Raw genomic sequence first — 15,452 nt, 5'->3', positions numbered from 1 at the left:
AAGATACACAAATCCACCATGAAAGAATGAAGGAGAAAATATATATTCTCTTGTCATATATCTCAGAGAAATCTAGGATTGATCGAACAAAAGTGGCAGGAACTTAGAGGTTTTCGGGAGGGAAGAGTATGCAAAGTTATTTGCACCTCAAACAAATTTGCAAAGTGGCAGGTAAATAATAGTACAAACATATCTGCAAGGCCAGTGTCTTTCAGTGTCAGCAAGCAGTATTATTGTTTCAAATCGATCATTGCATTACAAATACATTACTCTATTACAGTGCAGAGTGAACTGAGTTTGTGAGTAAATTAGTTGAGAGACAACTCAGAAGGCATGAAAAAACGTATTTGAGTTATCCGAGTACTCGTGTGCCACATCAACAGAGATTTATCAATAATTTTGAAGATTTCAATTCATTCCAAAATATTTCTACAGAACCTCTATCGATTGAAATAAAGATGCAAATAAGCAATGGGATTCTTTCCATGCTTAAAGCAAAATGAGTTGATCCATCAGAGTTCTCTTAATGCAATAAACCTCCATCCCCTTGCCCTCACGCTGCCATAGATTTCCCTCAACTGAATGAATTTAGCTATCATCTCAGGATTCCATCATCAGCCAACAAACAGCATTTGAATCCAGTGAGACAATGAGACAAACATCTTCACTTCCACATTCCCAAGTCTATTCTTAAACAGAGATTAAGAATTCTGAAGCGCCTCTAATTACCTCTAACCACTAATCTGGTTGAGGTCATAGCTCTTCCAACTGAATTCTCTGCAATGGCTGTATATTCTCCATTTTCCTTTGAGCTTGCTCCAAAAATGTAAAGGGAACAAACTCCACAGACATTTGTTGACCAGTAGTTTGCAGTATCCGTGATAGTTATATTATCTTTGAACCAAGTCACTTCAGGTCGAGGACATCCTTTGACGGCACAGGTCATGTTAATGTCACATCCACTGGGCGTAAAGTGAGTCTTTAACTTCACAATGAATTCAGGGGCACTCATATTATTCTGAGCCTTGTAGTTTGGCAATTTTAAAGTAAATGGTTCTGTAAAAAGAAATAGAACAATAGATTAGTAACTGTTAAATGGTAATTCCTTGAATTATTTCAAAATTTGTACATTCTACCAACATTGCATGGTATGATCTGTGCACAGACGAAGTTCACACATATGCATAAAAAACATTGACATCATCAGGAATATGCTCGCACCCTTGTTTGCAAGTACCCATTCCGCAGATGCCAAACGTCATCACCCACCATAATGCAGCATCGTTGAAAACTTCTGCTTCCCACCAATTGCGCCACTGTTTAATCGCTTCTCCGCTCTCCTTTCGCTACATCCCCCTGCTGTGTTTGCTGCTCCCTCTCTACACTGCTCCCTTCTTTGCTCCCCACGACACCCTTTGCTGCTTCTCTCCATTCCCCTCACTGCTTCCTTCCAATCCCTTTGCTGCTTTCCCTCCTGTGGTGAATGAAGGTAAGTGAGTGAGCAGGGGAGGGGGGGTGGGGGGGGGGTAGAGAAGGAAGAAGCAAAGGGAGCAGGGGAGGCAGTGAAGGAAGTGGGGAAAAGCAGGGCAAGCAGCAACGGGATTGGTAGGGGAAGTGGCAAAATGAGGAGGGACAGTACAGTGTTTTTCCACTGTACTTCAGACAATGTAATAATAATAATAATCTTTATTGTCACAAGTAGGCTTCCATTTACACTACAATCAAGTTACTGTGAAAAGCCCCTAGTCGCCACATTCCGGCACATGTTCGGGTACACAGAGGGAGAATTCAGAATTCTCAGCTGGTACGGGAATTGAACCCGCGCTGCTGGCCTCGTTCTGCATCACAAACCAGCTGTCTAGCCCACTGAGCTAAACCAACCAATGTAGGCAGCTGTCTGGGACATCACAGACAGTGGCATCATAGGCACTTACACTGGATGTGTACATGTGCAGAGAGTGCACCCTCTGTGCTTTTGGTGTCAACAAATGCAGCCTAAATCAGTGACATTAACTTTTTTGAACAATATTAACATTGAAATGCTTTTTTTTCTCCAAATTATGCTGTAATATATTAGACACAAAATGGTGTGCTACAAAACGATATTTCAGATCAGACAGCCATAAGATTGTCAATGTGCCTAGAGAACGCAAAGATTAGAGATCGCCATCCTGCAGGCAAAGCATAGTGGCTGAAACCATTTGAGGGAACAAAATGCATGAATATTATTGATAAATTGTAATACCTTTGCACAGAATAATGTACATGCTGCATGTCTACACAGGTTTGGAGGATGAAAATGAGATGTTTTTTGATTTGAGGAACCTGGTCCTGAGACAGGCCACGGTTTTCCCTATTCTAACTGTCATGTTTGAAGTACAAAATTCTTCGATTTTCTACTGGCTGAGTTTTCTCAAAAGGAGCCTGACTAACAGAAACCTGCAGGCAAAAGGCACTTCACAACTGGGTCAAAATCCTGGAACTCTCTTCCGAACAGCACTGTGTACCGACACCGCACGGATTGCAGGGGTTCGAAAAGGCAGTTCAAGCACAATTAGGGATGGACAATAAATGCTGACTGAGCCAGCAATGCCACATCCCGTGAAAGAATTTAAAGAATCAAGGATTTTCTTGAAATAATGCTTATTTTGTGACTTGAATTAGCCAAGGAACGGCAAAATATGTCAGTCAATTTTCAGAAAGCTGGATCTTATTTACAGATCCATGGTGCTAGGCCCAAAACATTTTGCTTTGACTTATCTTCCGGGAGCAGTGGCAGCCGGACCTAGGGGGGATACCTCTACTCGGGCAGAGGATAAATATGGCACGATGTTTTAAGATTAATGAGGTCAGTAAGATTAACAAGATAAATGGGTGGCTCAAAGGTTGGTGTAGGAGAAATGGGTTCAAATTCATGGGGCATTGGCACCAGCACTGGGGAAGAAGGGAGCTGTTCCGAATCATGATTCATGATTCACCTGAATCATGCTGGGACCAGAGTGCTGGCGAATCACAAAACTAGGACAGTAAATAGGGCTTTAAATGAAATAATGGGGAGGAGGGTTCAGTTGTATGGTGCCATTAGAAAATTAAATTTAACGGAGAAAGTAGGGGTGCAGGTTAATGATGGGGTGGATTGTTACCAGAAAATATAATGAAGGGACAGCGTGCGTGAATGTCATATTGCATCAAGGAATCAACAAGAGTAGGATAATTTGATAATAGAAGTAACTTAAAGGTTTGTGTGTGATGCATGAAGCATTCAGTGCAAAATTAATGGGCGCTTATTAACAGAAATGAAACAGAGTCCAGCACTGGCAGTGCCGAGAAGGACCCCGCTATTAAACGGGACTTGCCTTTGTTTCGGGGTCTTGGCGAAGAACGCTCCTCAGTCCCATTTCCTGCATTTAGTCCCATAGTCGCACTTAATCTCATTTCCTGCACTAATGAGCTCCACTCACCAGTGCAGGAAGAGATTGGGCCACTATTTAAAAATGGAACCCCGATCTCTAGACATTCCACCTCGGCCTCCGGACCCACCCAGTACCCCAACCTACCTGTAAGGAGGTCATCAAGCCTCCTCGCACCCCACCTCATTGTCATGATATGCACACATGCACATAATGAGATACAGACAGGCAGTGACAGACACCCAGTACAGCCAATCAACACATAGGACAGAACATAACCAATCACCAGGCAGAACACTAGAAGGTGGTCTCCCACTATAAAACACACGAGGCAACAACACCCATGCTTCTTTCCACTGGTGACAACTGTAGTGACAGTCAGGGTGTATATATTAGTTAGCACCTTCTACACGTGGCTCAGAGCTAGTCTGGTCTAGTTAGTGTGGTAGTCACCACTGATGTATATATTGTATATATAGGATGTTGATATAGGTGCTTTACGGTAAGGCCCCTGCACTACAGGTATGGGGGTAGATCCCTGCCTTCTGGTTCTGCCCAGTAGGTGGAGTATAAATATGTGTGCTCCCAGTACAGCAGCCATTTCGTCAGCTGCTGTAGGAGGCCACACATCTCAGTGTAATAAAGCCTCGATCACATCCTACTCTCGTCTTTCTGTAATTGATCGTGCATCAATTTATTACACTAAGTTTTTCAGAAGATGGACCTCCACATCAAGCCAGATCGCCTGCAGCTGCATCCGCAAGCAGACAACGGCAAAAAGGACTTTGAACATTGGCGAGCCTGTTTTGAAGCGTACATCGGGTCTGTGCCAGACGAAATTCCAGAAGCTCCAGATCCTTTACACGCGGCTGAGCTCCAACGTCTTTCCACTTGTCCAGGACGCGCCGACCTATGCAGAGGCCATGGCGCTACTGAAGGAAAACTACGCTCAGCGGACTAATATATTCTATGCCAGGCACCTCCTCTCCACGCGGCGTCAACTTCCCGGTGACTCGGTGGAAGATATCTGGCACGCCCTGCTCCCCCTAGTTAGAGATTGTGACTGTCAGGCCGTTTCGGCCACGGAACACTCGAATTTGCTCATGAGAGACGCATTTGTTACGGGCATAGGGTCTGACTACATCTGCCAGCGCCTCTTAGAGGGGGCCACACTCGACCTCGCGGCGACCAAGAAACTAGCACTTTCACTTACGGTCGCATCACGCAACATTCAGGCCTATGCCCCCGACTGCGCGGCCCACCCTCCCTGTGCATTGTGGACTCCGCAGACAGCTGCCCCATTGTGGACCCCATCAGCGACCGCCCTCAGCCAATCCCACGCCAGTGCCGTGCGGCAGCCAACCAACCCCGGGGGGCCCAAATGCTACTTCTCTGGGCAGTCAAAACACTCCCGACAGCGCTGTCCGGCGCGGAGCACCCTCTGAAAGGCCTGTGGCAAGAAGGGACATTTCGCTGCAGTGTGCCAGACATGCTCAATCGCCGCTATTGTCCCGGCACCCCACACGTGCAGCCAGTGGGCACCACCATCGTCCCCTCCTGGGACCACATGCGGCCAGTGGGTGCCGCCATCTTGTTCCTCCCAGGACCAACGGACGCCACCATCTTACTTCCCCCACGACACGTGCGGCCCATGGGCACCGCCAACTTACCCGACTCAAGACCCATGCCCATCGGGCACCTCATCTGGCCACTGATCACCTGCAACAGCCAACGACCAGCTGCGTCTCGCCTCGGTCACGATTGACCAGTCTCGACCACACAACCTCGTGGCTACTTCAACTAAAGTGAAGGTCAACGGGCACAAGAGCGAGAGCATGTAAAGCTCATCATTTTAAGTTTAGACCAGTCAGTAGCAGCAGCCTTTCCCGACCCACAGAACGTAGGAGGAGGCACCCTTGCAGAAATGCATACCGCGATCCTGGATGCGATCGGGTATAACCGGGGTGACCCCGTAGATGGCTTCAACAAATGTAGGCAAAAGAAATCCGAACACCCCACAGCGTTTGCTGGACGCCTGTGGATTCACTTTGCAGCAGTCTTCGGAGACTTAGACCGTGCCCATTTCTCCCAGACAACATGGCCAAATGGACCCGCACCCTTATCTCCCATGCCACAGAAACAGGACAGTAAGCCTGCGTGAGTTATGATCCCTCAGAGGAGGCCAATAATGAGAAGTGGGTAGTGAAAAGATTGTCCCGCGCTTGGGAACAATCTGTTCAAAGTAAACCCTCAGTTAAGAATACTGAGGAAAAGCAGGCCGGCGCAGATATGCAGGCAGTAAAGACAGCACACCACGACCCCGCATGTGTGAATGAGGGAAAGAAGAGCCCCCCACCCAAGTCACAGGAGTGTTACAAATGCGGACAGTTGGGACACTTTGCAAGGGAATGAAATGCCCCTAAAAAGCCACAGAGAGCCCAGCAGACGGGCACTCTGAGTAAGAAAAAGACAGAGCCCATTCATAGCGTTAGCGCCCGTTCAGATCAGACGGACCTGACCGGAACGGACTGATGGTGTTCGGGCTCCCCCAGTTGGGTCTGCGACACCCTTTGGGATAGGTCCGGACGACCGGTAGTTGCTGCAAAAATTCGGGGTCAGCCCATCGCATTTCTCTGGGACACAGGAGGGTCCCGCACCACAATAAATTCCTCCACCATGTTCCAAAAAGACACGTCGCCCACTACAGCCACTATCACCCTCAGCGGCTTTACAGGCCACTCACAGCAGGGACACATCACAGCCCCTGTACCCATTCAGATCAGTAACATTACCACCAAGCACCCCGTGGTTTTAGTTGACCTGCCCCACACAGCAGGGGCAAAATTCTCCGGTATCGGCGCGATGTCCGCCGACCGGCGCCCAAAATCGCGCAAATCAGTAGGGCAACGCGCTGCCCCGAAGGTGCGGAATCTTCCGCATCTTGGGGGGCCGAGCCCCAACCTTAAGGGGCTAGGCCCGCGCCGGACTAATTTCCGCCCCGCCAGCTGGCGGAAAAGGCCTTTGGTGCCCCGCCAGCTGGCGCGGAAATGACATCTCCGGGCGGCTCATGCGCGGGAGCGTTAGCGGCTGCTCACGGCATCCCCGCGCATGCGCTATGGAGGGAGTCTCTTCTGCCTCCGCCATGGTGGAGACCGTGGCGAAGGCGGAAGGAAAAGAGTGCCCCCACGGCACAGGCCTGCCCCCGGATCGGTGGGCCCCGATCGCGGGCTAGGCCACCGTGGGGCACCCCCCGGGGCCAGATCGCCCCGCGCTCCCCCCCAGGACCCCGGAGCCCGCCCGCGCCGCCTTGTCCCGCCGGTAAGGACAGGCATTCTAGCAGCGGGACTTGGGCCCATCCGGGCCGGAGAATCGCAGGGGGGGGCCCGCCAAGCGGCGCGGCCCGATTCCCGCCCCCGCTGAATATCCGGTGCCGGAGAGTTCGGCAACCGGCGGGGGCGGGATTCACGCCAGCCCCTGGCGATTCTCCGACCCGGCGGGGGGTCGGAGAATCTCGCCCCACAACACATTCTGGGAATCGATTTCATGAATTCCCATAATCTTTCATTCGATCCAGTCAACCAGTGTGTCTGGAAGATGGCAAAATCCGCGAGAGCCCCCGCAACGCTCAACATAGGAGAGTACATGAACAAAATTAGCGCAGTAGGCGAATTTTGGTTCAACCCGACCACGCTAAGTACGGACAAGCAGGTTAGGGCAGTTCTGCAAAAGAACAGGGCAGCATTCACGACCCACAAGCACGACTGTGGACAGATGACTGGCTCCGTACAAGTAACAGGACCTCACCCTAGACCCCCAAAACAATATGGATTTCCCCAAGAGGCAGAGGGAGAAATCTGCAAGGTAATAGAAAGCTTATTAAAGCAGGGCGTACTTAGACCAGTAGCCTCCACTAATAATGCCCCGATTTGGCCAGTGAGAAAGCCCGATGGATCATGGCGACTGACCATCGATTACCGGGAACTCAACAAAGTCACCCCCGCAGCAGCCCCCACAGTAGCAACAAGTCCCGAGACCATACTCAAGCAGAGACTCAATTCCCGATTCTTTACGGTTTTGGATGTCAGTAATGGATTCTGGTCCATTCCATTGGCAAAGGCGTGCCAGTACAAATTTGCCTTCACCTTTAAAGCACAGCAGTACACGTGGACATGCCTGCCACAAGGATTCCACAACTCCCCCTCCATTTTCCACCGACAGCTGGCAAATGGTTTAGCCAAATTTTCTTGCCCCGAATGTCTGGTACAGTACGTAGATGACCTACTACTGCAGACAGACACCAAGGAAGAGCACATTGAGCTTCTGTCCGAACTCCTGGAACTATTACACTCAATCGGTTGTAAAGTCAACCCCAAAAAGGCCCAGATTTTGGATGAAAGGTGATATATTTGGGAACAATTATCACGCATGGTAAACGCGAGATCGAGCATAAAAGGATTGACTCGATTGCTAAATTGCCCCTTCCCCAGAACGTTTCAGCCCTCCGGTCATTTTTAGGTCTGGTTGGCTACTGCCGAAATCACATTGACGCTTTCGCCAGCAAGGCAGCGCCCCTCTCAGACCTCCTGAAGAACGGAGCCCCCATGGGAATGGCTTCCACAGCATACGGATGCTGTGGACTCGTTAAAACAGGCACTCATAGCAGCCCCCGCATTACAAGATCCAGACCCGCTTTCCCCTTACGCCATAGAGGTAGGGACCACAGACAGCACCCTTTCAGCCGTGCTCCTCCAGGAACGGCACGACCAGTTAAGGCCCGTAGCTTACACCTACAGACTTTTAGATGCTGTGGAGCAGGGATTTTCAGCCTGTGAGAGGCACCTGCTCGCAGTATTCTGGGCAGTCCAGTATTTTTCGTACATTACCGGACTGAACCCCATCACAATTCTCACCGAATACCCCCGCCCCCCCCAACTTTTACTGGACGGACGACTCAAGGACGGTACAGTCAGTCAAATAAGAGCAGCTAGATGGACCCTTCTCTTGCAGGGACGGGACATCACTGTGAAAAGGACAAAGACGCACACCTATTTATCCGACAAATCCTGAAACCCCCAATGAATGCGAAATTATCTCTCCATGGCGCAACACAGGCTCCTTTATCATTAAAACACCCCCCAGAAAGATAGATAGTTCAACCCAGAGCCCCCAGCACAGGGACACGTGTGAGCCCATAAAGATCTATGTGGATGGATCTTCCACAGTCTTGGATGGGAAGCGCATAACAGGTTGCGGTATCTATGTCGAGGACGCACAGGGATGCGCCCTCGAGGAAATATCGTTAAAACTACTTAGGCGTGCAGGCAGCAGAGCCCGCGGCCATCGCGTATTTAGTTGAACAGCCATATTCCTTCCCCAGCCCAGCAGACATATACTCGGACAACCTCTATATCTGCAACAGCCTTACGGAATTTCTGCCACTGTGGAAAGCAGACGGAAAACCCCTCCCCTCAGCCCCATTGCTCCGTCATATTTTAGAAAAAGCCCAGAACAGGACTCATGGGATAATCAAAGTCCGCAATCACCATCGTTCCTCCCCCCCATGAAATGTGAAAGCCGACTCACTGGCTAAAGCAGGTTCCAGACACGGTTACTTTTGGACCCCCCCCCCGAAAGCGCACCAGTGAGTGCAGTTCAGGTCTCACAGGTTAATATCGAGGATCTAGTGGAGGCCCAGAAGCAGGACAGCAATCTCAGGGAGATTGTAGAAGGAAAATATCCAGCACCCTATGAGAGGTTCAAAAATGCATTGACCACACATGACGGTGTGTTAAAAGACACCCTTTATGTGGTTCCTGAACAGGACAGGAATCAACTGATTTGCTTGTTCCATAACGGTCATGGACATCAGAGAATCAATCCCATTACAGCCCATCTCAAGCAGCTTTGTTGGTGGCTGAATTTGAAGGAAGAAGTAAACCACTACATCGAGAATTGTCTTATCTGTGCCCAGAATAACCCGGCCAGATATGCCAAAAAGGCTCAACTCAGCCACAGCCGACCTGTTAATGGCCCCTGGACTAACCTCCAATTTTATAGGACTATTGCCCCCTTGCAGGAATTGCTCTAAATAGTACTTGTGGTGATTGACACATTCACAAAATGGGTGGAAGCATTCCCAGCCTGCACAAACACGGCAAAAACCACAGCCAAGATTTTGACCCACCACATCTTTACAAGATGGGGACTCCCCCGCAGCATTGAATCCGACCAAGGTTCCCACTTTACAGGACGTGTCATGCAGAACGTCCTCACGATATTTGGCATCACCCAAAAATTCCACATAGCATACCACCCACAGTCGAGTGGTATCGTGGAGCGCATGAATCGGACCCTAAAATCCACCTGCACTGATGTTCATACATAACACAATTTCTACTTCCACAGGTTACACCCCACACACCCTCATGACCGGATGCCCCATGAAAGGCACAGAATATTTGTTAGGTTTGGACTTGACCAGCCCCGAAGTGGCGGCCCTCACACACGACAAAGCAGTAGCACAATTAGTGGAAAATGTTAAAATGGCTCAGCTAGCAGCCGCAGTAAAATTGGGCACCAGAAAGAAACAGAGCAAGGCTTGTTTCGACAAGACAGTGCATGCAACTGAGTACAGTATCGGACAGCAAGTGATGCTCTCTGTATATAACCCCAGCACATTCCTGTCACCAAAATACTCGGGTCCGTATTCCATTGCGGACAAAGTAAGCCCTTCCGTTTATAAAATAAAGTACCCCAACGGTAAGGCTGCGTGGTTTCATATAAACCAGCTGAAGGCATATGGAACACAGTCGAACCACGCACACCACGCCATGCTTGACGCAGCACACCACACCCCGCCCACAGCCAACGTAACCCTACCATCCCCCAACACGTCCAGCCAGCCACGGACTCGACCTTGACCCCCTAAATATGCACTCCGCCACCGGAACGCCCACAGACTGCAGCAGCAGAGACAGCGACTGTGACTCGGATGATAGCCACAGCACGCCTCCCTACCATCCCCATGCAACAGGACCCACACCCAGCGATTCCGACTACGATCCGAGTGATCCCTTCATGATCACTTTCTTGAACAAACCCCACCAGCGACCACCGACCTACACTGACGACCCCGATTTTGTCCCCACACAGCTAGACACCAATTACTGGCACCGAAATAACTCGTTAAGACTCGTCCGCAACGACGAGAGCAACTCCACCTCACACCATGCAGCCCTTTCAGCCCTGATACACTCAAGAGTGTGGCACCCGGGAGAAGAGGACGACCTTGGGTCTGACTCCCAAACCACAAACCCCTTTGCGACCCTGTTCGCAGCCGAGAACTGAGGTGTCCAGATGATATTTTAAAGGGAACCGCTTGGGAGAAGTGTTGTCCTTTCTGATGGAACCTGCAGAATGTTTTATGTTGTTTGTACGTTTGTTAAATGTTGTATGTCCGACAGGAGAATTTTTTTTCTCACTGCCCCACGCCTATTCGGCCGAAACCTCTGAGGACTTGCCTACAGAGACTCACCGTTGCCAGACACTAGTTCAGCAGAAACCTCTGAGAGTTTGTCTGCAGAGCCTGGTTAAGGAACCAGACGCCCGTTTGTAACTGCCCTTCTGGTTCGAAGGTAGAACCACTACGGCAGCCCCACCACGATGACTACATTTTTTGCCGGTTCTTGTCGGTTGCTCAGGTAGTGGAGAAACGGCTTGGGATCCGCCCTGCCTGCAAACCCCCCCGTCTGGTCAACTACGCTCGGGTAGGAGAGATACGGCATTGGTAGCCATCCTACCTGGGGACTCCATCCAAATCGTACCCGTCGCGGCCCATAGGCACCTCATTTTGGCACTTTCAGTTCAAAAAGTTTTGTTTTGTTTAGGTAACCTTTAGGTTGCCAACCACATGATATTTACATGCTGAAACATTTGGATGGTAAATTGCGCAGTCTGCGAGACGGCTCGCACTGGTTCATTATTGGGAAGTGTGTCTTGTCCTAAAATTCGATTTTTGAAAAAAAAAAATGAGGGAGTCACACATAGTGACCAATTAATAAAGGGAATAATTGGCACTACAGGACAGACACACTATCGTACGAGATATTAAACAAAGATAGTTACAGACACTATGCTTGTTTCTACAGAACTCCAGAAGCTCCAGGACCGGAGAAGAGAAGAAAGAAAAATAAAGAGAAGAGCCATGAGGACTTCCTTCACGTGGATCACCCTCACGATTATGGACATTTGGTTGCGCGTGAACGCGAACCCCATGACTTCAAGCCCCCCAGCCGTTAATGTTTTACTTCCCCGCAGTACCCAGAGCCCAGTCACCAGCGACACTACATCATCTTGGTGTGCCAGGTTTATAACCTGGTACTCTCTGTCCTATGTAATCGAAACATTACTGGTATTAGCGATACTTTGCTGCTTGGTGCAGACTATGCGTCTACGGAAATGGAGAAGGAGAGCTGACCGCGCTCGAACCCCGGTATATAGGATCAGATCCCCTATGTTCGGATACGACCAGACCCCCGACCCCCGCGATCTATAATAAAGTGTATTCATTTGCGTTTATTGTAAATAAAGAAGTGTAAAGAACTGTTCATGAGCAAACTGTATGATCCTGAGCTTGACTGCCAAGCCAGGAAAGACTGTGTATGAAATGGTATGATTTTGTTGTATGATTAAGGAAGTTAAGATAATGAAGTGTTTAAGTGAGTGTAGTGTATTAAGAATAGTTAGAGGTTCCCAGTTTATTGTTTTGTAATGCATGTCCCTGTTTGACATAGCACCCTTAGAATTGTTAGTTAAAATTTTTTTGCATAGCTATGGTCAGTGCAGAGGCCATGAAGGAAGTATCCCCCCCAGGGCAGGGAATGGAAAGCAATATAGTTATGTGATCCTTCATGCTTCGCGTTAGGATCACAAGGAGGGAAAGCAGCCAGTTAAAATAGCTAACTCCCGATTTAGAATGGCTAACTCCCGATTTAAAATGGCGAACGGCAAAGGCTGATGGGAAAGTCAGCCAACAGGACACAAACGAGCAGTCTGAAGTCCAGTGGCTGTTTCGCGAAGGCATTATCGAGGCCAGCAACAGCCATTGGAGAGCCCAAGTGGTAGTGGTCAAAACTGGGGAGAAAAACAGGATGGTCATTGACTACAGTCAGACCATCAATCGGTACACGCAGCTCGACGCGTACCCCCTCCCACGCATATCTGATATGGTCAATCAGATTGCACAATACCGGGTCTTCTTGACAGTGTACCTGAAATCGGCCTCCCACCAGCTCCCCATCCGCAAGGCGGACCGCCCATACACTGCATTCGAGGCAGACGGCCGCCTTTACCACTTTCTTAGGGTTCCTTCGGCGTCACCAGCGGGGTCTTGGTCTTCCAAAGGGAGATGGACCGAATGATTGACTGGTATGGGCTGCGGGCCACTTTCCCGTACCTGGATAACGTCACCATCTGCGGCCACAACCAGCAGGACCATGACGCCAACCTTGCCAAATTTCTCCACACCGCCACTCTCCTCAACCTCACGTACAACAAGGAGAAGTGTGTGTTCAGCATGAACCGCTTAGCCATCCTCGGCTATGTGGTCCAGAACGGAGTTCTGGGGCCCGACCCCGATTGTATGTGCCCCCTCATGGGCCTCCCCCTCCCCCACTGCCCCAAGGCCCTCAAACATTGCCTGGGGTTATTTTCGTATTACGCCCAGTGGGTCCCAAACTATGCGGACAAGGCCCGCCCACTCATTCAATCCACTGTTTTTCCTCTGACGGCCGAGGCTCACCAGGCCTTTAACCGTATCAAGGCCGACATCGCCAAGGCCGCGATGCACGCGGTCGATGGGATGCTCCCCTTCCAAGTCGAGAACGATGCATCCGACATTGCTCTGGCCGCCACCCTCAACCAGGCAGGCAGGCCCGTGGCATTCTTTTCCCGCACCCTCCATGCCTCCGAAATTCGGCACTCCTCCATCAAAAAAGAGGCCCAAGCCAACGTTGAAGCTGTGTGGGCATTGGAGGCATTACCTGGCCGGCAGGAGGTTCACTCTCCTCACTGACCAATGGTCGGTTGCCTTCATGTTTAATAACACACAGCAGGGCAAGATCAAAAATGATAAAATCTTGAGGTGGAGGATCGAGCTCTCCACCTACAATTACGAGATTTTGTATCGCCCTGGTAAGCTCAACGAGCCCCCCGATGCCCTATCCCGAGGTACATGTACCAGCGCACAAGTGGACTGACTCCGGAGCCTGCACGACAGCCTCTGTCACCCAGGGGTCACACGTTTTTACCATTTCATCAAGGCCCTCAACCTGCCCTACTCCACTGAGGATGTCAGGGCAATCACCAGAGACTGCCAGGTCTGCACGGAGTTTAAACCGCACTTCTACCGGCCAGACCGTGCACGCCTGTTGAAGGCCTCCCGCCCCTTTGAACGCCTCAGCGTGGACTTCAAAGGGCCCCTCCCCTCCACCGACCGCAACATGTACTTTCTCAGTGTGGTCGATGAATATTCCCGATTCCCCTTTGCCGTCTCATGCCCCGACATGATGCCTGCCACCGTCATCAAAGCCCTCAATACCATCTTCGGTCTGTTCGGCTGCCCCGCCTACGTCCACAGGGACCGGGGATCCTCATTCATGAGCGATGAGCTGCGCCAGTACCTGCTCAACAGGGGCATTGCCTTGAGCAGGACGACCAGCTACAATCCCAGGGGAAACGGGCAGGTGAAGAGGGAGAATGAGATGGTCTGGATGGCCGTCCAGCTGGACCTACCGCCCAGAAATCTCCCGGCCTCCCGCTGGCAGGAGGTCCTCCCCGACGCCCTTCACTCCATTCGGTCGCTCCTGTGCACCGTGACTAATGAAACCCCCCATGAACGTCTCTTTGCCTTCCCTAGGAAGTCCACCTCCGGAGTTTCGCTCCCAACATGGCTGAAGGCTCCAGGATCCGTTCTCCTCCGTAGACATGTTCGACTCCACAAGGCAGATCCGTTGGTTGAGAGGGTACAGCTACTTCACGCCAACCCGCAGTACGCCTACGTAGTATACCCCAATGGCCGCCAAGACACAGTCTCCCCCAGGGACCTGGCACTAGCTGGTTCCACACCCCCCCATGCCCCGGCGCCACCCTATCCTCCCCCGGCGCATCCCACTGCAGCCCCTGCTCCGGGACAATCCGTCCTCCCCTTGCTCACACCCGGGGATGAAGAGGATTTCGACACGCTCCCGGAGTCACCGAAGACCAAGCCGCAGCCGGAGTCGCCACCAGCACTGCGGCGATCTCAACGACAGATCAAGGCAGCAGACCGCCTGAATTTGTAATATTATCTGTACTTTTAAAACACAACTTTCTGTATATAGTTCTCCACCACCCCCGCCGGACTAATTTTTTTAACAGGGGGTGAATGTGGTAGTCACCACTGATGTATATACTGTATATATAGGATGTTAATATAGGTGCTTTATGGTAAGGTCACTGTACTACAGGTACGGGGGTAGATCCCTGCCACTGGTTCCGCCCAGTAGGCGGCGTATCAATATGTGTGCTCACATTTTGTCAGCTGCTGCAGGAGGCCACACATCTCAGTGTAATAAAGCCTCGATTACATCCTGCTCTCGTCTTTGTGTAACTGATCGTGCATCAGTTCATTATAGTAAGCAGGCTTAGATTTGTAGAGTGTCAAACCCACAGCAAACTGTGTGCACTGCCTAACAAGATCAAAAAAGCGTATTGAACTAACATCAAAGTTTGGAGTCTACTTTCAAGTACAACTGCATCCAGTTGGAGTCCGTGTTACCCCGGGATGATTAACACAACACTCATAAGGACAGGGCACCCCCAGGTCTGATCCCCAGCATGGGCAAAGTACCTTCCTGGCACCTTGTCACTGATAGGGTGCCTAGGTGATATGCCAGGGTGCCAGGCTGGCAGTGACACTGTTCCCTGGGTGGCATCGCAAGTGCCAGGGTACCACCCTACCCAGACCCCATGGAGGCCCCCCGATCGTCAGGGAGACCACCCCCC

At 50.6% G+C, this 15,452-nt stretch overlaps 1 protein-coding gene across 1 annotated transcript in view; it reads right to left on the bottom strand.

The window, feature by feature from the left end:
* Positions 1 to 551: 551 nt before the first annotated feature.
* The window catches only part of LOC140393459 (immunoglobulin-like and fibronectin type III domain-containing protein 1), a 93,027-nt gene continuing 78,126 nt past the window's right edge, over positions 552 to 15,452 (bottom strand). The window contains exon 20 of the mRNA XM_072479791.1: positions 552 to 1,056. Coding sequence (XP_072335892.1) covers positions 722 to 1,056 — 335 coding nt within the window. The 3' untranslated portion in view covers positions 552 to 721. The remainder of the gene's footprint in view (positions 1,057 to 15,452) is intronic.

Source organism: Scyliorhinus torazame, chromosome 17, assembly GCF_047496885.1.
Source record: "Scyliorhinus torazame isolate Kashiwa2021f chromosome 17, sScyTor2.1, whole genome shotgun sequence".
NCBI lineage: Eukaryota > Metazoa > Chordata > Chondrichthyes > Carcharhiniformes > Scyliorhinidae > Scyliorhinus > Scyliorhinus torazame.
The sequence above is the reverse complement of the archived record's forward strand: the minus strand, read 5'-3'. Positions and strand labels throughout refer to the sequence as shown.